Here is a 22,871-nt window from a genome sequence, read left to right as displayed (position 1 = left end):
TCACTCAGGAGCCATCTGAGAGCCCCATCCTTTTCTATGCTACACTGGTAGAGGATGTGCACAAGTTTTGACCCCTAAATCCCTAAGAACCTATCCATTCTGGCCATACATTTTATAAGTCAGACTTCCCCGGACATCAGACAAAAACTCCAAAAATTAGAGCAAGGCCCACAAACTCCCTTTCTTACTTTATTAAATGTAGGCTTTAAGATTTTCAATAATCAGGAGGAAATATCCAAAATAAAAACAGTTCCATTGGAGGAGGAAAAATGTCAGCACCACACTAATTGCATGGTGACAGCATTGGCACATTCTTTTTCATTAGCCAATAACCCCAAGGCTCATCCCCATAACACTAACAGAACAGGGGCCTATCATGGCTGCAGAAATCCAAGACACTAGAGTAGAAAATGTCCAAAACCTCCAGGTTACAAGCCACCCCCAGGACCCTGTTCTCATTGCAAACAAGAGCATCATTAGAAAAATGAGTGCCCCTCCCTCCCTTGTGACAGAGGGGCAATTCTTTCTCCTAAGCCATCACAGCCACAACCTCACCAACATACCTGATGAGGGGCTTCTGCAGAACAAGGACAAGGGGAAGGACATGCACCTCTAACTCTGTTCCTGGATTATAACCAAGCCTCTGAAAGTCATCCTCTAGATGACTGGTGGGGCCTTGAGTCCTTCCAGGCCCCTGTCTTTTCCTTTTCTATGGATGAGCCTTGGGTAAATCTAATTGCGGCTGAGCAAGTCTTCTTATCACACTTTCCTACCCCAACCATTTCTCTCCATGCTGGTAAAATGGGAAATATCTCCACCTTTGTGTAATCTTAGTACTCCTCCCACCATCCATACTTATAATATCATTGGAACTTCTTTAATTTGTAATGTGACTTTAGGATGTACACCCTGTTATAATGGTACTCCTGTGGGTAACATTAACCCATTTGAGGCCTTAGGCTCTTACAACAAAACTCTGAATCTATCTCATCACTGCCAATTTTTAAGCCTTTCAAACAAACCAGTATAGTAAGGCCTCCAGTATACACCACCCCTTGCACTCCTAATACCACTCATGTATGTTACTAGAATGATATAACCAACGTCGGAAATAACCATCATGCCACTTATATCCTATCCATTGCACATACACTTCCCTGGTTTTGAACACCACCGCCGCGCCCCCTACTCACCCAACCAGTTGGGACATTAACATGACTTTTCCTCTCATATGTTGCCTCTCAAAAACTGTCAAGAGGGCCCTTTCCTTTGTTTCCAACATTTTAATCAAACCAATCAACACCATATTACCTGGCTGCCCCTCCTGGGCTCTTATGGCTTTGCGGCACTGCTAAAAGTTATTTAAACTCCTTTCAAGCTTTGGCTTTATTCTATCTTCATAATTCTCTTCATTATGGTGTTTGTACTCCGGGTACAATAGTTCCCACCCAAATCACTGTCCTGAACATAACTTCCAATCTAGAATCCCATTCTAGAAGAAAAAGGACCCTAGGATTTATTGTGGCCAGACTTGTGGGAACTATCGCAATCACTATAGGAACTTACCACCTCCCTTGAAATACTGGCTTAGCAAATACTGGTGCAAGTCTATTGTTGCTAGAAAAGTCTTTAGGCTCACTAGCAGAAATGGTTTTTGAAATAGACGAGCTCTAGATTATCTCCTAGCTGAACAAGTTGCTGTCATCAGTAAAACCTGTTGATCTACATTAATGTGCCTGGAAAAGTGGAAACTCACGTCCAAGAAATTTTCAAACAAGCCAAATGGCTAAACACACTCTCCCAAAGTAACAAAAACTGGGCCAGAACCTTTACTGACTGGTTTCCAAAAATCCCTTGGCTCAATCATAGCTCACGGCAGCTTCAAACACCTGGTCTAAAAAGTTCCTCCTGCCTCAGCCTCCAGAGGATCTAGGACCACAGGCATACCCAGCTAATTTATTCATTTTTTTTAACTTTTTTTAGAGATGAGTTCTTGCCATGTTGCCCAGGCTTGTCTAGAACTCCTGGGCTCAAGCAGTCTTCCCCACCACAACCTCCTAAGTAGCTGGAATTCCCAGTTTTCACATACATAACTTTTGCCCTATTTTAGGGTGGAGGTGGGGATTGGAAGGTCAGATGAGCAAATACATGTGGAAGTACTGGGTATATTGTAAACTACTGTATCAGTAAAAAGTTATATTGTCCTCAAGTACGAAGTAAATTATCAGACTAGCTAGCCTGAAGTAAATGGGTCTCCATAAAGGGAGGTTTTACAGAAGAAACTACCTGGCAAAAGGTAATGCAAAACTGAGTACAACAGCCAGGGAGGTTGGGTTGGGTAGGGCAAGACTTATTTATGGTGTTTGCCAATTCCCGTGGTGTAAATACTACCACCATGTCAAACAGGCACAGAATAGGTTCTTGGAAGCCAATACAAGTTGGCACAAACAAAACACTGACAGAATGATTCCCCAAAATTAAAGACTGTGGTGACATTTAGAGAATGGGAATGGGGGCTCTCATAGCCTGGAGCAGAACACATTAGGGGCTTGAGGGGGGTTGTTAAAAAGAATAAGGGAAATGCAGAGACTCCAGAGAAACATCTACTTTGTCCTTACTTAACACTGTCTGGATGACCTGTTTTAAAATCTGTCCATAAGTAGAAAGGGATTTCACAAGAACTCTTCACCTACACGTGCCATCAAAGTCAGATATAAAAGGGAAATACCCTGCAGTGAAATGGACAGTATCCCTGGAGAGAGGACTCCCAGGCCTCAGAGAAAATGACCCTCATATTACAGAACATTTTTTCCATGAGGGTACCACCTCTTGCACCATAGGCCCGCACAAATCTGGTTTCAGGCCAAAGAACTTTCCTTATAGCTGGGCATGGTGGCTCATGCCTGTAATCCCAGCACTTTGGGAGGTGGAGGCAGGCAGATAACCTGAGGTCAAGAGTTCGAGACCAGCCTGGCCAACATGGTAAATCCCCATCTCTACTAAAAGTAAAAACAAAATTAACTGAGCATGGTGGTGTATGCCTGTAATCCCAGCTACTTGGGAGGCTGAGGCAGGAGAATCACTTGAACCCGTGAGGCAGAGGTTGCAGTAAGCCAAGATCATGCCATTGCACTCCAGCCTGGGCGACAGAGCAGGACTCTGTCTCAAAAAAAAAAGAACTTTCCTTCTACATATCTCTCAGCCCAAAGTTAATCAGTGTCCAAGTGCTGGCAACGCAGGAGGTATTTTCTCTCTCTGGAAGGGGTGCAGTTAAGAAAACAGTCCCTTTACAATTCAAAGCTTGGCAGATTGCTAAGGTTTTGGTTCAGGGTATCATTTTATCATTTTACTTATTTCCCCATCCCCGACCCCTTAACTCAGCAAAAAGAGCCTAAATGAGAAGATCTTTGAGAGTTTGTCTGACCTTCCTTGGAGTGCACATTTCTCAGCAGACAGAACAGCTATCTCCTCCTTCAGGTTTCGGAGCTGTTTCTTATAATCGGACATGGCTTCTGTGTCCCGCTGGTCGGCATTCCGCTTGAGTGAGTTCCACTGCTCAAAGTTCCGCTCCTCCGAGCTCTGAGGCTCTGACTGCCTGTTCTCTGAGCTCCTCTGATCTGTGTTTCTGTGGCGGGCATCCTCCTGAGCTTGAAGCGATTTAAGCCTGAACAGCAAAGAGAGAGGGCAGAGGACGGGAAGAGAGGAGAGGGGAGGGAGTGAAGGAAGGAAGGAAAGGTCATAAGCAGCAATTGGCATGCTTAACAACAGAGGCTACTCAGCCTGCCATTATTGCATTGGAAAACTCTCATGGAAATACACGTGAATGAACAAATTAGCAAGGAGCAGAACTGCCAGGGTCAGGGTGCCACTCCATGTCCGCAGCTTGCATGGGGAAAAGTTCCTAAAGAAAGGACACTCATGCAGATCCTCTAGCAAAAACACCGGACCCATAGTCATACTGTCCCATGTTGGACAGATCTTAACTGCATGCTCATTTGACCTCCGAAAGCTATTCAGGAAGCTGGTCTAAAATATAATCTCCTACCCTCATTAGTTCTTTGATTCTCTCAATAGTCTCAACTCTATTTTTAACATATTAATTGGAATATTTAATATTACTTAGAATCTTTGATTCTCTGAACAGTTGGAATATGAGAGAAAACTACAATGGAAATTGAATAACATCCACAAAACTAGCTAGAAGTGTGAACTTATGAAAATAATGTAGCAAACAAAAAAAATCTTTAGAAATAAAATTGGCATCCTTATCAAGATACAAAGAATCATGGCCACCATAAAACAAGAGCAAAAGCCGGGAGAAGAGAATATGCTGTGATGAAAATGACAAGGGTATAAGATGAAAAGGTAAGATTAAGAAGATAAGAAAGTTAATAAGATTAAGAAGGATGCAAAGAAGCTAAAGATATAATAGAATGAAAAGCTGCACCACAAGCAGTAAAGAACAGAATTGATGCTATAGGTAATTGATGAGTAATATGACTGATGGATTTGAGAAGGTATACCAAATAGGAAATTAGAGATTAAAATGATGAGGAAGGGGAAGACAGAAGCAGAAAATAGAACAGTGTTCCTAGCTAAGATTTCTGGGTGTTCCTGACGAAATCAGAACCATCGGAACTCGTGCGAAGATAATCAAAAGCGGTGTGTGTGTGTGTGTGTGTGTGTGTGTAAAACACATCCCCCACTTACTCTTTTGGGATGGGGAGATCAAAATTAAGATCCAGGAAGGTATAACCTTAAAAGATCAATGTTTATTTTCCCCTTCTAGAAGTTTATCTTTAAGGAATAATCTGACAGTTCAATTGAGATTTTTCCACAAAAATTATCTCAATATTATTTCCCATGTTGAAAATCAGTATACAAGTAAATATTCAATATGAGGGAAATCTCCAAATGATGGAACATAATGAACCTATTTAAAACCAACTTCTGCAGTATTTTTTCTTAGTGATAGAGAAAACAGTGTCAGGTGAAAAGTTAGGATCCAAAATTGTGTACTTACATATTTTATTCTGTAGTATCAACTCTATTTTTAATATATTAATTGGAAAGAATGTAAAATGGTAACAGTCACTGGCTCTGCAATTATGAAAGGGTTTTTATATGCCTTTATAGTATGTTGTACTTTGAAAGTTTTCTATAGTAGACAAGTAATATTTTTGTAGTAAATATATATATATAATTAATAAAAATATTTCTGCATTTTCTCTCTGATGGTGAACAGATTCTTTCATGTTGTAATGGAGCACCAAAAAAAGCTCAATTCAATGATTTAAGCTATAATAATCCTGTAATTTTTTTCTTACTGCTTTTTTAGCTGATTTATTTCCTCCTCTGCAGCCAAAAGGGATATGGCCGATCTGTTCTTGGTTTCTTCAAGATTCTTTTCAGTTTCAGCCAGACTGTAAGATAAATCAGTAACTGAAGATAGATTTTTCAAAATTGGCAGACTTTCTAAATCAAGGCGGAGGCTCACTTAGGAACTTCTGGTATATGACACAGTTCTACATAAACAAGATCAAGTTAAAAGACATCTGCATTCAATCAGGTAATATTGCAAATATTGTGGTGGACTTGTATGTTAAACATGCTACCAACTTTTGCTCAATGTCAAACACTAGGAAATTATAGAGCTACTACCCCCAAAAGACTATTAGCATTAGAATATAAAGGACAAAGAAACTTGTTCAATTTCTCCTTCTCACCCACCTAATTCATCTGCTCTAATTACATCAAAGCCCCAAGTTGGCTTTCTCTACAAAATCTCCATTTTTCTATAATATACCAACATTGATTTTTATTGCTTTGGACTGTGGGGCTGCAGACTTCTTCAATATTTAAAAAAATTTTGTGCCCACCTATAAAGTCCTCACAATCAATCTTGACAATCAAGTACTTCATGTCTTCCTGCCTCTGACTTCTACTACTTATTGAGCACAAATTCTCTGAGTTTTCACTGTATCTCTGTCATAGTTAGTTTCAAATCCTCTTCATGGTAGACAAATCATAATAAATCGTATTAGTTAGGTCTATCTAGTTTAAAAAATAAGTGGGGCTGGGTGCAATGGCTCATGTCTGTAATTCCAACGCTTTGGGAAGCCAAGGCAGGAGAATCTTTTGAGCTCAGGAGTTCAAGACAAGCCTGTGCAACATAGCGAGATCCTGTCTCTATAAAAAACAAATAAATAAAATTAGCCAGGTGTGGTGGTGTGTGCCTATAGTCCCAGCTAGTCAGGAGGCTGAGGTGGGAGAATCTCTTCAGACTAGGAGTTTGAAGCTGCAGTGAGTTATCACTGTGCCACTGCACTTCAGTCTGGGTGACAAAGTAAGAGCATGTCTCCAAAAAAAAAAAAAAAAAAGGAAGTGAGATAGATGATATTGAATGAAGACCAATGGTCCTCAATGAAGTTGCCCCAGAACAGTGAGACTTGAATTGACAAAGTCTTCTTGACTTCTCTGACCCTGCCAGGTATCATAGCACTTGTCCTGAGGCTAAGATAGTGCAATTGCCTTCCAAACTCACAGCAGCCTTTATCCTTCCCTCTAGGTGGAAGAACAGTGGAAGGCAAAACGCTGGGATTTTCAGTTAGAGAGTGAAGCAGCCTGAGAAATAATGTGCTAACAGCATCCCTGTCAATCCTACAGATCCTAACCAGACACCGAAAATTCCATCCCCCACCTGCTTCCTCCTCTAATAAATGCCCACTTGGCAAGGGCCTTCCACATAGTATCCCCAATTCTCTCAAGCAAAGTTTGTTTCCCCTTCTCAGCGCTCCATTCACATTTACCTCATTGCATTCACACTATAAACTATTAGAGGGCAATAATTTTATTTTGTTCATCTCTATCCCCAGTACCTAAACAGTTCCTATCACATGGTATATTTTTTAAATGAGAAATGAATGAATGAAATGTCTAAAGATGAAAAGAAAGCACAAAATAGTATTAACTGCATAATATGGCTATTGGAGATTGAAAGGAAACTAATATATTTAATTCAAATATAAAGATGTAACAAGTTCTTAAAAGTAAATATGTGAAAATGAACATTTTTATCAAGAGAAAATGAACTGTAGAAAATGGATCAAGAAAAGGAGGAAGATGCAAGCAGGAATGAAGAACTTGGGTATTTTTCTCCTAACACATACAAGCGGATGCACATACAAGCAAACATACATGCTAATTTCACGTGCTTGGATGACATACAGAGAGAAGAAAAGTATATTCATATGCTAACAATTGTTTTAATCAGGCTGACATTCTATTTAAATGTTTTGTTGCATATCTATTCATTCATTGAGCAGATTATTGAGGACTTACTATGAGCCAGGCATGATGCTCAGTACTGGGGATACAACAGTGTCAATTCAGCAATGCAAGACAGTAACCCTTTGGATCTTCCAGGCTAGTTGGGGAGATAGATCATAAATATGCAAGCAAGTTTATTTATTTATTTTTTTAAGTTCCCAGTTGTGACTTCACTCTCTAACTTTTCTCATAAGTGCTATTATGAGAAAAGCAGATCACTGTGAAAGAGAATTAAAGGAGAGAAGAAAGACCTTTCAACGTATGGTGGTCACAGAAGGACTCTGAGAAAGGCACATTTAAGCTGAGACTTGGAGGATAATAAAGAGGCAGGCATGCAAAGAGCCAGTGGAAGACTGGAAAGTTCTTTCAGACAATGGAAGAGCACAGGCAAAAGCCTCAAGGCGAGAAAGTAGACAGTAGACTGGGTCAGGGGAAAGTGACAGGAGATAACACTGGAGCAGAAATACAGCCAGATCAGGAAGGGTGCTATGAGAGCCCTGGTGAGAAATTTAGAATTTTTTTCTAAGTATAAAGGGAAGAGAATAGTTAAACAAACTTATAAGAAAAAAACAAACAACCCCATCAAAAAATGGGCAAAGAACATGAACAGACACTTCTCAAGAGAAGACATTTATGCGACCAACAAACATATAAAAACAAGCTCAACATCACTGATTACTAGAGAAATGCAAATAAAAACCACAATGAGATATCATCTCATGCCAGTCAGAATGGCAATTATTAAAAAGTCAAGAAACAACAGATGCTGGTGAGGCTGCAGAGAAATAGGAAATTTTTCACACTGTTAGTGGAAATATAAATTAGTTCAACCATTGTGAAAGACAGTGTGGTGATTCCTCAAGGATCTAGAACCAAAATACCATTTGACCCAGCAATCCCATTACTGGGTATATACCCAAAGGAATATAAATAATTCTATTATAGATACATGCACATGTATGTTTATTGTAGCACTATTCACAATAGCAAAGACATGGAATCAGCCCAAATGCCCATCAATGATGGACTGAATAAAGAAAATGTGGTACATATGCACCATGGAATGCTATGCAGCCAAAAAAGGAATAAGATTATTTCCTTTGCATGGAAATGGATGAAGCTAGAAGCCATTATCTTCAGCAAACTAACGCAGGAACAGAAAACCAAACACCACATGTTCTCACTCATAAGTGGGAGCTGAACAATGGGAACACAGGGACACAGGGAGGGGAACAATACACACTGGGCCCTGTTGGGGGTTGGGGGAAGGGAGAGCATCAGGATAAATAGCTAATGCATGTGGGGCTTAATACCTAGGTCATGAGTTAATCTGTGCAGCAAACCACCATGGTACACATTTACCTATATAACAAACCTGCACATCCTGCACATGTATCCTGGAATTAAAATAAAATATAATATTTTAAAAAGGAGGAGACTAACAGCTTTTAATCAGAAGGATGATTTGATATGGCCAGGAACCGTGGTTCACGCCTGTAATCCCAGCACTTTGGGAGGCTGAGGTGGGCGGATCATGAGGTCAGCAGATCGAGACCATCCTGGATAACACGGTGAAACACCGTCTCTACTAAAATTACAAAAAATTAGCCGGGCATGGTGGCGGGTGCCTGTAGTCCCAGCTATTCAGGAGGCTGAGGCAGGAGAATGGCATGAACCCGGGAGGCAGAGCTTGCAGTGAGCCGAGATCGCGCCACTGCACCTCAGCCTGGGTGACAGAGCAAGACTCTGTCTCAAAACAAAAACAAAAACAAAAAAGAAGGATGACTTGATACAATAAAAAATATACATATTTGCTAAGTGGAAAATGGACGGTGGTTGACCAAGAATAGAAGTGGGGAAGCCAGTTAGAAGGAAGGCAATTGGTTCAGGAAAGAGATAACAGAGGATTGAACCAGGGCAGGGGTGGCGGAATAGAAAGAAAGGAGCTAGTGTGAAAGTTTAGGCGATAGATTCAATTGGACATTCTGATAGATTTGATATAGGAGAGGAGGAAAAGCAAGATTCATAACCAGAATCCAGGGATAAAATCTAGAAGTCTTCCCTTGCTTGGGGGTTCATCAAATCTGTGCAGTCTTGTGGCCATTTGCCCATAATTATCGGAATTTGCATTTTGGAACTAAGTCAGAACCAAACCAGTCTCTACAAGGTTAGACATAGGGAACCTCCTTGGGTGGCCCATTCATTCCATAGTGGGCAGCACCCTGGCTTAAGAGACAAGTAGGCAAAGCAAGGGAGGGAAGAGAGAGCTGGCTATCATAGAATGGGGAGAACAAATTCTTTTAGTGATACCTTAAATTTAAAAACAGAATAAGAACCACAGGTGGGTTAAAACTAAACAAAGTGGATAAAAGACACCCTATTCAACAAACGGTGTTGGGAAAACTGGCAAACCACATGTAGAAGAATGAAACTGGATCCTCACCTCTCACCTTATGCAAAAATCAACTCAAGATGGATCAAAGATTTATATCTAAGAGCTGAAACCACAAACAGTCTAGAAGATAACACTGGAAACTCTTTTAGACATTGGTTTAGGCAAAGAATTCATGCCTAAGAACCCAAAAGCAAATGCAACAAAAACCAAAATAAATAAAATGGGACCTAATTAAACTAAGAAGCTTCTGCACAGCAGAAGAAACAATGAAACAAAAACAAACTTCTGCTCAGCAGAGTAAACAGACAACCCACAGAATGGGAGAAAATATACACAAACTATGCATTTGACAAAGAACTAATATCCAGAATCTACAAAGAACACAAAAAAAATCAGCAAGAAAAAAAACAATCCCATTAAAAAGTGGGCAAAGGACATGAATAGACAATTCTCAAAAGAAGATATACAAACAGCCAATATACATATAAAAAATGCTCAGCATCAGTAATTATCAGGGAAATGCAATTTAAAATCACAATGCAATACTATCTTACTCCTGCAAGAATTGTCATAATTAAAATATCAAAAAACAATAGATGTTGGAGTAAATGTGGAGAAAAGGGAATACTTTGATGCAGCTGGTAGGAATGTAAACTAGTACAATCACTATTGAAAACAATGTGGATTCCTTAACTAAAAGCAGAACTACAATTTGATCCAGCAATCCCACTACTGCATACCTACCCAAAGAAAAAGAAGCCATCTTATGAAAAAGACACATGCACGTGTATGTTTATAGCAGTACAATTTGCAATTGCAGAGATATGGAAACAACCTAAGTGCCCATCAACCAACGAGTGGATAAAGAAAATGTGGTATATATACACCATGGAATACTACTCAGCCATACAATGAAATGAAATAATGGCCTTTGCAGCAACTTGGATGGAGCTGGAGGCCATTATTCTAAGTGAAGTAACTCAGGAATGGAAAACCAAATATCATATGGTTCTCACTTATAAGTGGAAGTTAAGCTATGAGGATGCAAAGGCATAAGAATGATATAATGGACTTTGGGGACTTGGAGTGAAAGGAAGGAGGAGGGTGAGGGATAAAAGACTACACATTGGCTATAGTGTATACCGCTCAGGTGACAGTGCACCAAAATCTCAGAAATCACCACCAAAGAATTTATCCATGTAACCAAATACCACTTGTTCTCCAAAATCTATTGAAATAACATAAAAATAAAAACTAAGAAATCCAGGGAAAAGCAGCAAGCATCTTCATGTATGCAACTTCCAAATGGTTGGTGGGGAGAATATATATATATATAGAAAGAGAAGGAACACATACGTGATAGAGCATGTAGGGCAAAAGGCATATGAAAGGGCATATGGAAATGTTTAGGGCTATTCTAGCAGATTTGCTGTGTTTGAAATTATTTTAAATGAAAAGTTTTTTTAAAGCATGCATTAAGTTTCTTGATCTATGGTACCCCTTATAGGTAACAACAGTGTCACTAAAACAAGAAAGAGAAGTGGGAAACCCTGGCCCCTACTGGTGCTGACAGCCATCAAGAACCAGTAAAGTTTTGATGCCCTGCCTCACAACTAGAGGAAAACGGAGGGTCATCTGCAGCCATTGCTAGCTAATGACCCAGGAGACCTACCCAGACAAGACATGCACAACTCAGGACCCATCAGCACGAGACACTAGTGCCTACACGAAATTAAGGCCAGCAAGAACCCAGAGGGCAGAATAAGACCAAAAACTCCTCATGTCCATCACCAGGAGAGTATGCAAGCATCCCTTCCCTAGAAAGGATGAGGGGAAGTGAGACCCCATGAGAGGGCAAAAACAGTTCTTAATGCATGTTTGCACTTGGAATGAGATGAATGTTTACAGAAAATGGACTACGATAAACCAAAAATGACTGCGTGACCTTGAAGTGGCTTATTGAAGAATCCTTCAAAATGAGCTCACATTGGTTGAAATAAATTATATATTTTATGCATTTTGCATATTACATTTATAAATTTTGACTGCTTCAGGTATATAACTGCTCATTGATTATGACTCCAGTTGGAAATACGAATGGGTATGTGTGGAGGTGCAGGCACAAAGAAAAATGTCTGGAGTAAAATATACCAAAATGTTAATGGGGACAAGAAAACAAGTGATTTTCATCAATTTTTATTTGTTGTATGCATTTTGAGAAAGAAATTTGTATTACTTTTAGAATCAGGCAAAACCAAATCAATAGAGATTTTTTCCTTAGAAAAATGGAAATGTCATCAGAGAACAAGGCAGAGCACCACACATTATTCCATCCCAAGCCTTAACTAGTTATTAATTTTTTAAAAAAAAAGACTTCCTTTCTGTCCCATTTATGTCACCAATGAAGCAATGTTGTGGTAGGAGAAATTCCCATTGATGGATTTTTGTTAGGTATGTCCAACACAGTTTCATACATATTTGTCTACCTGCCTCAAGTACAAACCCAAAGTCTACATACAATTTTCTTTGCAGTGATTCCCTAAGCTTGCTACCCTGGCTCTGCCCACAACATGCATCTGATATGTGCTGTTGCCTGGAATTGCTTAACTTTTAAAAAATACATTCTTATAACTAATAGTTATTGCAAAATCTTGAATTCTTCCTTTCTTAAAAGACTCTGACTCTCTCGGATTCAGAGAGGCGCACATACATCCCTAAATGAGTATAATGGACAGATCGATGCAGCCTGCTTCATTTGACTTTTGCTGCCTTTCTCTTAATTTTCCTCTTTGCCTGATCGTTCACTCTCTTTTATTCTTTCCCTTTTGCATCTTTTTTAAAATTTTTCTCCCAAAAGGTAGATTTTTGTCTAACAATCTTTACCTGTTTGTCAATATGGGCTGATGATGTGCCTATGAAGAAGGAATTCCAGAGAAGGAACCAGGGGACCATGTATCATAATATATCCTGTCCCCAAATCCACAGACACTGACCAATGACTCTAAACTGTCTCTGTCTCTCTCTCTCTCTCTCTCCCTCTCTCTGTCATACACACACGCACACAGACACACACACAATCATATTACTCATTTGCAAATGCCCACATTTTATATGAGCCATTATTCTCCTTTCAAATTTAAAACTTAATTAAATTGAAAACAATTCTTTTTGGAAAAAGGTAACTTGCATTCCTCTTACTCGTCTTGAACCTGGTTGAGTTGACTCCTGGTTGAGTTCAAATTAGGGTCTAACTGTTGCACATCCCGATCCCGAGGACTGGGATCTTTACGTCTCTCCCTATCAAATGTGTCCTGGAAAGATACACCAAAAAAAAAAAAAAAAAAAAAAGTCTGAATACATTAAATGACATTGATGAATTTTAAAAAAACAGCCCAACTCCAAAGAGCACATTATGCACGGCTCCATGCACATGAAGCTCTAGTGCAGGCAAAATTAATCTAGAGTGATAAAAATCAGAAGATGGTTGCCCTGGGGAAGGTGCAAGAAATGCTCTAGAGTGATGGAGATGTCTGATATTCCAGTAGAGATGGGAATTTACACAGGTATATGCATTTGTTGAAATGGCAATCTATGGATTTCACTGAATATAAATCATACCTCAATTTCCAAAAAGAGTTTGAAACATCATTCTACATCTTTATACCTAGAATAACACCCACACAGAGGATAAAAACCTGAGAAGCGTCCATAAATTCTCAGGGAAAAAAATTACTTAATGATAACTGATGTCTATAAAGTACTTAACATGTGTCAGGCCCTGTGCAACTTGTTTAGTGTGCTTATCACATTTAATTCTCACAAATGACCCTATTAGATCAGCAAAACCATTGTCTCCATTCAGCAAATAAGAAAATTGAGACATAAATGTTTAGATACCTACCCAGCGCTATAAAAGAGGGACTGGTTTTCTGCTCAGTGATCTCCAAGCAGGGATCCTTCAGCCACTATCTTATAAGGCTCTTGCTCAGAACAGACTAAACGCTTTCTGTTATTATTATTTTTTTATTTTTTTTTTAACTTTAGGTTCTGGGATACACGTGCAGAATGTGCAGGTTTTTTACGTAGGTATACGTGTGCCATGGTGGTTTGCTGCACCTATCAACCTGTCACCTAGGTTTTAAGCCCCACATGCATTAGTTATCTGTCCTAATGCTCTCTCTCCCCTCACCCCTGCAATCCCCCGACAGGCCCTGCTGTGTTGTTCCCCTCCCTGTGTCCATGTATTCTCATTGTTCAGCTCCCACTTATGAGTGAGAACATGTGATGTTTGGTTTTCTCAGAACAGACTAAATGCTTTCTAAATACTTCTGTTTTAGAAAGGATTATAGGTAAATCCATATAAATGTTTAAAAGTAAAGTAACTAATGTTTTGGTTGCCCAGATGTAATGATGCGGATGCCTTAAGCAAGGTATGTGCTGTCTTTCTAGTCTGATCTCCACCTGTTCAAAAACTAACACCATCCCATGGAAACCACCAGTATCCATCACAAAGTGTGACACTCTGTCAGTTTACCAGAATTAAGTCCTCTTCTTCTCTTGGAGGTTTCTGATTCGTTTTATCTCACTGTTCAGAAAGTCAAGGGTTATCCTTCAGCATCCCTACCTGCAGAGAGGGGACCTTGCTGTCAACAGATTTTCCCAGGGAAGCAGCAGTAAAGGAAGCCTCCAGCCAAGGCAAAAGGCGTGACTTGATTGTTTCCACACCATCATTACGTCCTCCTAAAATGTTAAATGACGAGTTAATGGGTGCGGCACACCAACATGGCACACGTATACATATGTAACTTACCTGCATGTTGTGCACATGTACCCTAAAACTTAAAGTATAATTTAAAAAAAAAAAGAGAATACACACATCAGGTCAGTGAGAGAAACTCAACCACACCAACAGTCAAAGAACACAAAAAAAGCACCAAGAAAAGAGAGAAAGGCAAGCAGAACTGGATGGGAAATTACAGGCCATTCTCACCTTCTTGGGCTGCTGTTGTGAGGATCCCAAAGAGTTGTCCCTGTACCTTGGCAACTTGCTCAATGAGTTCAAGGCAATGGTTTAGATTTTGATCACACGTGTTTGTCTGCAAGGGCAAAACAGTAGATAACCAGGGTAATTACTTCACTCTGGGACCCACTGCAGGAAGACCACGGCCTCACTTGACCCAAGAGCTGTCTGGCTCTGGTATGCTCTTGTGGCAGGACTGCTGTGTGGTCACAAAAACCTATCTCCCTTTCCTCCTGGACACACAACTAGACCATATTTCACAGTTTCCCTAGCAGTTTGTGTGGCCATGTGACTGAATTCTGGTTAACTGGATGGGAAGTGATATATGCCTGGGCCTGGCCCAGAAGAGAACCTCTTGAAAGATTTTTTTCTTGTCCTCTCTGCCAACTGAATGCAGAAGAGCCGAGAGGATGCTGAGGGCATAAGGGATGATGGAGCCACAAGATTTGCAAGGCTGCTGACTGAATGCTTGCACTGAATTTTCACATGGTTGAGAAAGTGGGTTTGTGTGTGTTAAGCCACTGAGATTTGGAGATTGTTTTTTATAGCAATAATCCTACTCAGTAAAACCCTACAAAAATACATTTAAAAAGTAAATAGACCTGTTATAAGACAATACAAATGACTGCCAAATTTACCTGCTTTATTGGTTCCTGTCCTCTACATAAATTCAATTTGCATATATTATATATGCATAGAGAACATTACTTCTTAACAGCAAGAAGGTATTGCTGGGTTGAGGATATAAGGGACTTGGCACTTGCAGACTCGTGGGGCAGACAGATGAATAGCCAGTTACCCTGCCGCGGAATAATAAGTCTTACCTACACAGATGAGTGCAAGCTCTACCCAAGAGTCCATTGTCTTGGAAAGTCTGGGAAGGCTTCCAAGAGGAAGTGAAATCTAGTCCAAGATGAAATTAGCCAGACTTGGAAAAGGAGGTGGTTCCAGTGGTTGTGAAACATACTAAGCAATGAGAACAGAACACAAGGAGGCCAAGAAGTGAAGCTTTTAGGTATTATTCTGCTTTCCTCATTCCTTTGAAAAATTCTACCATTTCAACATAAGCCAAACCTCTAACTGACTCCAACACTAGAAGAAGGAATACAACTACAAGCAACAAACATCATGTGGTTGTAAAAATGCATCAATTTATGTGTCACCTCAGGGCTCAGTAAGGCATTGGTCCTCGGGGCCTCCTGGACACAACAAATCCCAGAACAGAAAACAGGGTACAAGGCAGATAGAAACTAGGAGTAAGAGAAAAGTTGAGATAATCTCTAGGCAAAAGTTTACAAGTCAAATGCACATTTGCATCAACCAAAGAAATGGTTCAGACAGGCAGGAAGCTCCTTGAGGACAGAGACTGGACCTGTCCTATTGGTTGTTGTATTCCCACTCCTGCATTCTACAGTGCCCCTGTATTCAGACTCATTGTGTGTTGGATGGATGCATGTAAATGAGATGATTCACTCACTTTGTATTCATTATATCTCTCCTATATGCCAGGCTCTATTAGTGCTTTGCATATATAAACTCAGCTAATTCTCTCACTAGTACAATAGGAGCTAGAAGAACTATTATCATTCACATTTCAGATGAGAAAGCTGAGGCACAGAGAGGTTAAGTAACTGGTTCTTGGCTACCCAGCTAGTAAATTATCAGAGCTGAGATTGGACCCCAGCAGCCCAGCTTCCAGAGCCCATGCTCTTAACTACTAAACTATACTGACTTTTAGATCATGATTATTGCTGGGAGTAGACGGAAGACTGGATGATGCAACCAAGAGTGAATGGGGAGAGCATCCAGGGAAGGCTTCTCTGTGGAGGGGACCCTTGAGTATTCCTGGGTTAGAAGATTCAGGGAAGCACAGCACTAGGGAAAGAGCATGCCAGGCAGTGGGAACAGCAAGGATAAAGGTTCTGTGACAGGAACAAGTTTAGCAACCTTGAATATGTCAATGTGGCAGAGGCACAGAAGGTCATTTAGAGGTTGGCGGGGGCAAGTTGACCTGGAGAGCCTTTCACACCTGGCATGGAGTTTGGATGGGATGGACTTGTAACTGAGAGGGTAGCTGGTTTAATTTCCATGCTTGGTAAATGTTACCTGGTGACTAATTCTGTTGTAGCATTGATTTCTCCTGTAGCCATTTTTTCTCCATCTCATCCATCTAATCTCTCCTCCCAAAAAGATCGTGAGTTCTTTTTAAAAACGATCTTGCTTTGCTCATGTTTGTATCTATTGCCACTAGTATCCTAGCAAATTGAAGGGTCTAAACAACAGTTGATGAATGAATGATTTAACAGTGTAATGTTGACATGATAGGGCATTTAAAACCCATAGCCTGAACAACTATCTCCATTTCTTCCTCATTAATTCAGCAGCTCCTTGCCCTGGCCATTTTATACCTGCACTTATTACACTGAACTCCAATTACCTGCTTACAAGCCTTTTGCCCTCTGGCTAGATCATTCCATGTGCTAAGTGGACAGAGAATGAGCTTGGGAGTCAAGCAAACATGAGTATCTCAGCTCTGCTGCTTGCCACAGTTCTATGTGACCCTGCACAAGTTACTTAACTTCTCTGAGCCCATTCCTCTCCCATGCAATGGGGATAATAATGCCTTGTAGAGCATTAGAATTAAATCAAAATAATACATGCCCAGCACCTCAGACACAGAAGATGTTCATCAATTGGCACCTATGAGGTAGCATGCAGTATTGAAAAGAGCCAGTGGCTTAGGAATAAGGCAGATCTTTGTTCAAATCTGGTTCTCAACTTATCAGCTGCATTCCCTTAGAAAAGACATTTAAATATGAGGCTCTGTTTCCTCCTGTTTAGGCAGTAGCTGATCTCATGAGCAGAGTCTAGCGTAAAAGAGATACACAATAATTAGAAGCATTACTGTAGTATCATTACTATCTGTTCCTATGCCTTGACCAGTGCCTGGTACATACTGGGTACCCAGAGGAATGGTGGTCATATGAGTTTTTAAATACATCTTAAATAACTAGGAGAGAATATCCTATGTCACACAGTTCCCCTTCCCAAGACATGTTACAACATGCTGCAACTTCTGAACACAAAGCATTGCACAAGATAATCAAGTTGCAATAGGGTCACATTATTCTAGTAAACACATACCCACATACCCACACAAGACAAACAGAGCAAAGATATGGACTAATTATACTGTCTCCAAAGCACAGACTCTCCAGGTTTATTCATTCACAAATCATTGAGTTTCTATTATATGTAAGGCCCTGGAAACAAAGCTCAGGAAACATAGCTATATTAAAAAAAAAAAAAGTTGCCTGAAGTCAGTGAACTAATTAGATGGGGAAATGAGATGGAGAACAAGAGGCACATAGGGGATAAATCATTAACTTAGAGTTTATATTAAGTGCTCTGTGTGGATAGCAAGCTATAGGAGCAGCAAAATAACCTCTGGTGAGGTGTGAAGGGTAAGAGGGAAGGGCATTTCCAGAGGAGGAACAGAAGGTACCAAGGCATATTAGAGGAAAGTGAGTACAGTGTTCAGAGACCAAGTTTGAAAGACTTGACTTGCCACATTAAGGGTCTTGGGCTTTATTCCATCATCAAAATGTTTAAGGGTGCAACAGAGGAAGGTGGGTATGACATGCTCATATTTGCTTTGCATGTTACAAAAATCTGTCTGGCAAAAGCAGACCAGTTAGAGTTTGGGTCACAGGGTGAGTCTGGTGGGGAGGGAGATGGGTATAACCATCTAGCTGAGAGATGCTGGAGGCTGTAGACATACCAAGGGTCTCCCAAAGGTCCTTCTCAGCCCCAAATTACACGTGTGCCAGTAAAGGTCCCACTGATTTCAGCATTACCTAAGAAGGTCAGAGAGTTTAGAAACGAGTAAGAGGTATGACAGGGATAATCTTGAGTTTGGGTTTGAACAAGTGAGGGGACCTGCAGGACCTTCAGATGGAATGTCCAGTAGTAGTACCTAATAATTACTGATCACCTACTCTATGCCAGCCAGGCCCTGTGCTAAGAGCTTTATGCACATGGCTCCATTTAATCCTCAGAACAATCCTACAAATGGGATGCCATCATCATCCAAAATTCACCACTGAGGAAAAACAAATTAAGTAATTTGAAGAGACAATTGTGGGGACCCATTCCTGCAGCCTCCAGCACTGGAGCTGAGCTCTCAACCACAATGCTTTCCCCAAAGCAGATGGAAAGTAAGTCTGGAGCTTAGAAGAGAGACAGGACTCGAAGTTGTGGCTTTGCGAGGCTTCAGCAAATGGGAGAGTGGAGAAGCCACATGCACAGATGAGATTACCAGGGAGAGGAAAGAGTGAGGAGAGGGCTGAGGGCAGAACAAGGGGCAATTTTGCTGTGTCAGAAGTGGTCTGAGTAAGAAGAGCCACTGGATAAAAAACAAAACAAGAGTAATCAGAAATGAGAGGACACCCAGGAAGCAAGATGAAGAAGAATAAGGAGGCCAAAGAAGGAGATGGTTTCAAGAAGCAGAAGGGCATGGTTTATTCATGCATTTATACTCTCAAGAAATTTTATGGAGACGCCACTATGCAGTAGATGCTAGGGACACAATGTCTCCTGGCCTGGAGGAATTTATAGTCTAAGACAAACACGAAAATAAATGCAAAAACACATGCTACTTACTATAATAAAAATTGGTCCAGATTTCAGAGGTAAAACTCAAAAGAGAAGCTGGTAAGGGCCATGCAGTTTCAGGAAAGCCTTTGCTTGAGGAGCTTTGTGGGCTCCCACTCCTAGAAATTGATTTAATTGCTCTCGTATGGGGCCTGGTCATTGGAAACATAAAAGCTTTTTAGATAATTCCTATATGCAATGAAGATTGATAACCACAGCATTAGTGGGTAACAAAATCAACTTAGTGAGTCTTAAACAGCAAATAATACTAAAAAGAAAATAGAAAAACATACCACAATGAGTAAAGTTAAGAATTATTAGTGAAACTTGAGTTTTTAAATATAAGGGTTTATGTGTGCTATATTGTGAAGTAAAATGCATTGAGTCCTGTAGGTAAGTTTTAAAAACAATGTTCTAGGGGACAATACCTTGCCTGTGTTGAGAATCACTAGTATTGGCAATGAGAGCCATAAAAATGATGCCTCAAACAGCTGTATCAAAGTTGGATTGGAAGTGGGCATGAATGAAGGCAGGGAAATGAATAAGAACTTTCCATGTTGTAAGTGTAGAACTGAAATAAGTAAACTTCAAACACATTCTAATGGCTTTGTGCAGATAGGAAAGCAAGGGTTAATAAAAAAGAATAAAATATTCAGGAATATAACCACCAACATTATTAACATAAAGATATGTTCTTTTAAAGCTACTAACCCCTGTGACACAGATATGGGCTAAGAGCCTCCTTTTGTTACCATGATTGCTGCAAAAATACTGCTAGTTCTGTTACAGGCAAAATTTTCTGGACTGCATGAAGCTACTGTTAAAATAGAGATCTTAAGACTAATATAACAGACTCTTTACAGCAATAAGATAAAGACCTAAGGTCATGCCAGGCAAGGATTAAGTCACATACCCCTACACATAAAGAATCAACCATGTTCTGATTGTCAAAAGGTTTTTTCTTTTTATCTAGTAGCTAAGCAAGCACTGGCCTCGAGATAAACAATGTTAAAACAATTGCAACTCACTGACCACCAGACTCTGACTAACTGATCCCCTCCTATGTTCCACAGTCCATAACTGCAACTTCGACTGGATAAGAGACTGATTTCAGTAACTTTCTCTTGATAAGAGACCATGGACCATAGGCTGGTTCTGGCGGGTCCACAGAGGCTGTACACTAAGTTCCTTCATGTCCCTGCCTCCACCTTTGATGTATAGGGCCTAATTGTAATACATTTAAATGTTAAGCTTCTACCCCAAAATGAATATAGGATGAACATAACATGAATGTTTGCTTACTATGCTTGTGAGCGTTCCCCCTTCATGAATATTACCCGTTGAATATGTATACATGTGGCCAACCCGTTCATCATTAATTCCTGTCTTACCTTTCCTACTTCCAAGTGCCTGCCTCTGGTTTCAGCAGGGGCCTGCTTCCCAGCCTGCAGGTTGTTACCGTTTCTAAGAAATAAAGCTCTCCTAAGAAAGTAAGGATGTTACTATCTCACTCAAATATTAACAGGTGAAAAGTTTTCCGGGCAGAGAAAACAGTGAGTGCAAAATGCCCTGAAGCAGAAGCATGTCCGCATCTCTAGAACTGTGCTGTCTGAGACAGTAGCCATGAGCTGCATGTGGCTATCTGAATTTAAATTGGACTTAAGTCAAATTAAAAATTCTGTTCTTCAGTGTGCACTTGCCACATTTCAAGTGCCCAATAGTCACCTTATTGGACAATGCAGATATAGAATCTGTCCATCATCACAGAAAGTTCTATTGGACAGCATTGCTCTAGGACGAGCAAGAAAGCTGGTACTGCTGGAGTGGGCTGAGCAAGGGAGAGAGTAACAGATAAGGTTAAAGAGCTTAAAGGGGCAAAATTGTGTAGGACTTTGAAGATCATTGTAGGAGCTTTGGCTTCTTCTGACTGAAATAGGAAATTTGGAGTGTCTTGCAAAAAGAGTAACTTGATCTGACTTGACATTTAGAAGAGTCTCTTTGGGTTGTTATTTTTGTAATAATCCAGGTGAAAGATTATCAAGGATGGAGAAGGGTGGTAGCAGTGGGGGTGGTGAAAAGTGTTTAGATTCTGTATGAACTTTGAAGTTAGAACCAACAGATTATGATGGTGAAAATGGAGTGGAGCATATAATGATGAAGACTACTTAGAAAAATGAGACCTGTGGTTGGGGCATGGGAGAGGCTAAATTCCATTTTGGACAGATTTGACTTTGAGCATTTTGAGCATTTCAATAGCATTCACTATTGAAAGATGTCCAACGGGCAGTTGGAGAAGTGAGAGCTCAGATGGGAACACATCCTATAGAAATAAGATTCAATAGCATAGTTGTAAGAGATGAAGCAGGAGTGGAGGGGGAAGAATACAGGTGTCAACATTCCAATGTGATAAAGATGCCTGCAAACTCAAGAGAAATGATGGAACCTGGGGAGTGGCCACAAGGTATGAAAAACACTGGTGGCTGTGAGTGCAGCCTCTACTGTAGAGAGATGAAGGGAATAGCTGGATGGAAATGGTTTTAATGAGAGCAGAGAATGGGATGTTATCAAGACAGGAAAATGTAATAAACTAAGGCACTTCTCATCACTTACAGGGAGTTTCTAAAATAATTGTTTATTAGTTCCAGACAAATACTAGCGTTGTTTGTAATAAACATTGTGACAAACAACATGTTTTTTAAAATTCAGAGTTTAGTTAGGCCACTGGGCAAAAAAAGGGGTAAATACTGTATGCATGTTAGAATTTCTTATTCTCAACCTCCTGAAACTAAGTAGTAGGTACTTTTAAAATTAGTTGGGGGGAACGCAAGTCTTTTATGATAAAGAGGTCATTTTAACTTTCCAGAATTCTTAATGGAGAAGGAATGGTCAGCGCTGGTTCTTTAAAAGGGAGCAAAGAGATTGAACAGGAAGCACTAGAAAGGAAGGCTAAGGAGAAAGCTGTAGCTGCTCTTTGAGCTCCCCTCCACTTCACGAGCACTGGTTAAAGGGTGAATGCGGAAGCCTAAGGACCTCATAACAGGCAGGATCTCAGAAACAAGCTAATCTAGGCTCAAAAAATTAAAATCTGAACAGGAAATTTACATATCATCTAGACCAATCTCTGCTATTTCACAGATGAGGTACTAAGACCCAGAGAAGGAACATAATTTGACATTGAATTTGACATTCAATTTGTCATTCAGCTAGTTCCATGCAGAGCCAAATGTAGAAACGGGGCGGGGGGGGGGGGGGTGCTAATTTCCGGCCCACAGTTCTTTTGCCTGACTGCTCCACTTATTATGTAAGAGGGGAAATCCCTATTTAAGACGGACCGACCGAATGTAAAGCAAATTCAACACTCACAGTTCTATTTGGGGGAAGGGGGGAATTATGGGGAGCCAGGGTGCGAGTAGGGATTAATGAGATTTGAAAAGTGCTCATGGGTTTGGTGACAGAATACTGGCTTCTCACAAA

General features: G+C 40.3%; 1 protein-coding gene across 9 annotated transcripts in view; it reads right to left on the bottom strand.

The window, feature by feature from the left end:
* SPATA18 (spermatogenesis associated 18) overlaps window positions 1–22,871 on the bottom strand; it is a 43,380-nt gene that overhangs the window by 19,416 nt on the left and 1,093 nt on the right. For 3 of the 9 annotated variants that reach the window (XR_009211821.1, XM_032150932.2, XM_058434100.1), the window contains exons 2-6: window positions 14,715–14,820; window positions 14,349–14,464; window positions 12,923–13,035; window positions 5,328–5,423; window positions 3,425–3,664 (exon numbers count right to left, since the gene is read on the bottom strand). Coding sequence is in view for 8 of the 9 variants with exons in the window: in XM_032150932.2 (XP_032006823.1) it covers window positions 3,425–3,664; window positions 5,328–5,423; window positions 12,923–13,035; window positions 14,349–14,464; window positions 14,715–14,820 (671 nt within the window). In the remaining variant the exon portion in view is untranslated. Of the gene's footprint in view, window positions 1–3,424; window positions 3,665–5,327; window positions 5,424–12,911; window positions 13,036–14,348; window positions 14,465–14,714; window positions 14,821–22,871 lie in introns of those variants that run through there. The other 6 variants (XM_032150940.2, XM_058434113.1, XM_058434110.1 and 3 more) reach the window with 6 other exon arrangements.

Source organism: Hylobates moloch, unplaced genomic scaffold (assembly GCF_009828535.3).
Source record: "Hylobates moloch isolate HMO894 unplaced genomic scaffold, HMol_V3 SCAFFOLD_2, whole genome shotgun sequence".
NCBI classification, from domain to species: domain Eukaryota; kingdom Metazoa; phylum Chordata; class Mammalia; order Primates; family Hylobatidae; genus Hylobates; species Hylobates moloch.
The sequence above is the reverse complement of the archived record's forward strand: the minus strand, read 5'-3'. Positions and strand labels throughout refer to the sequence as shown.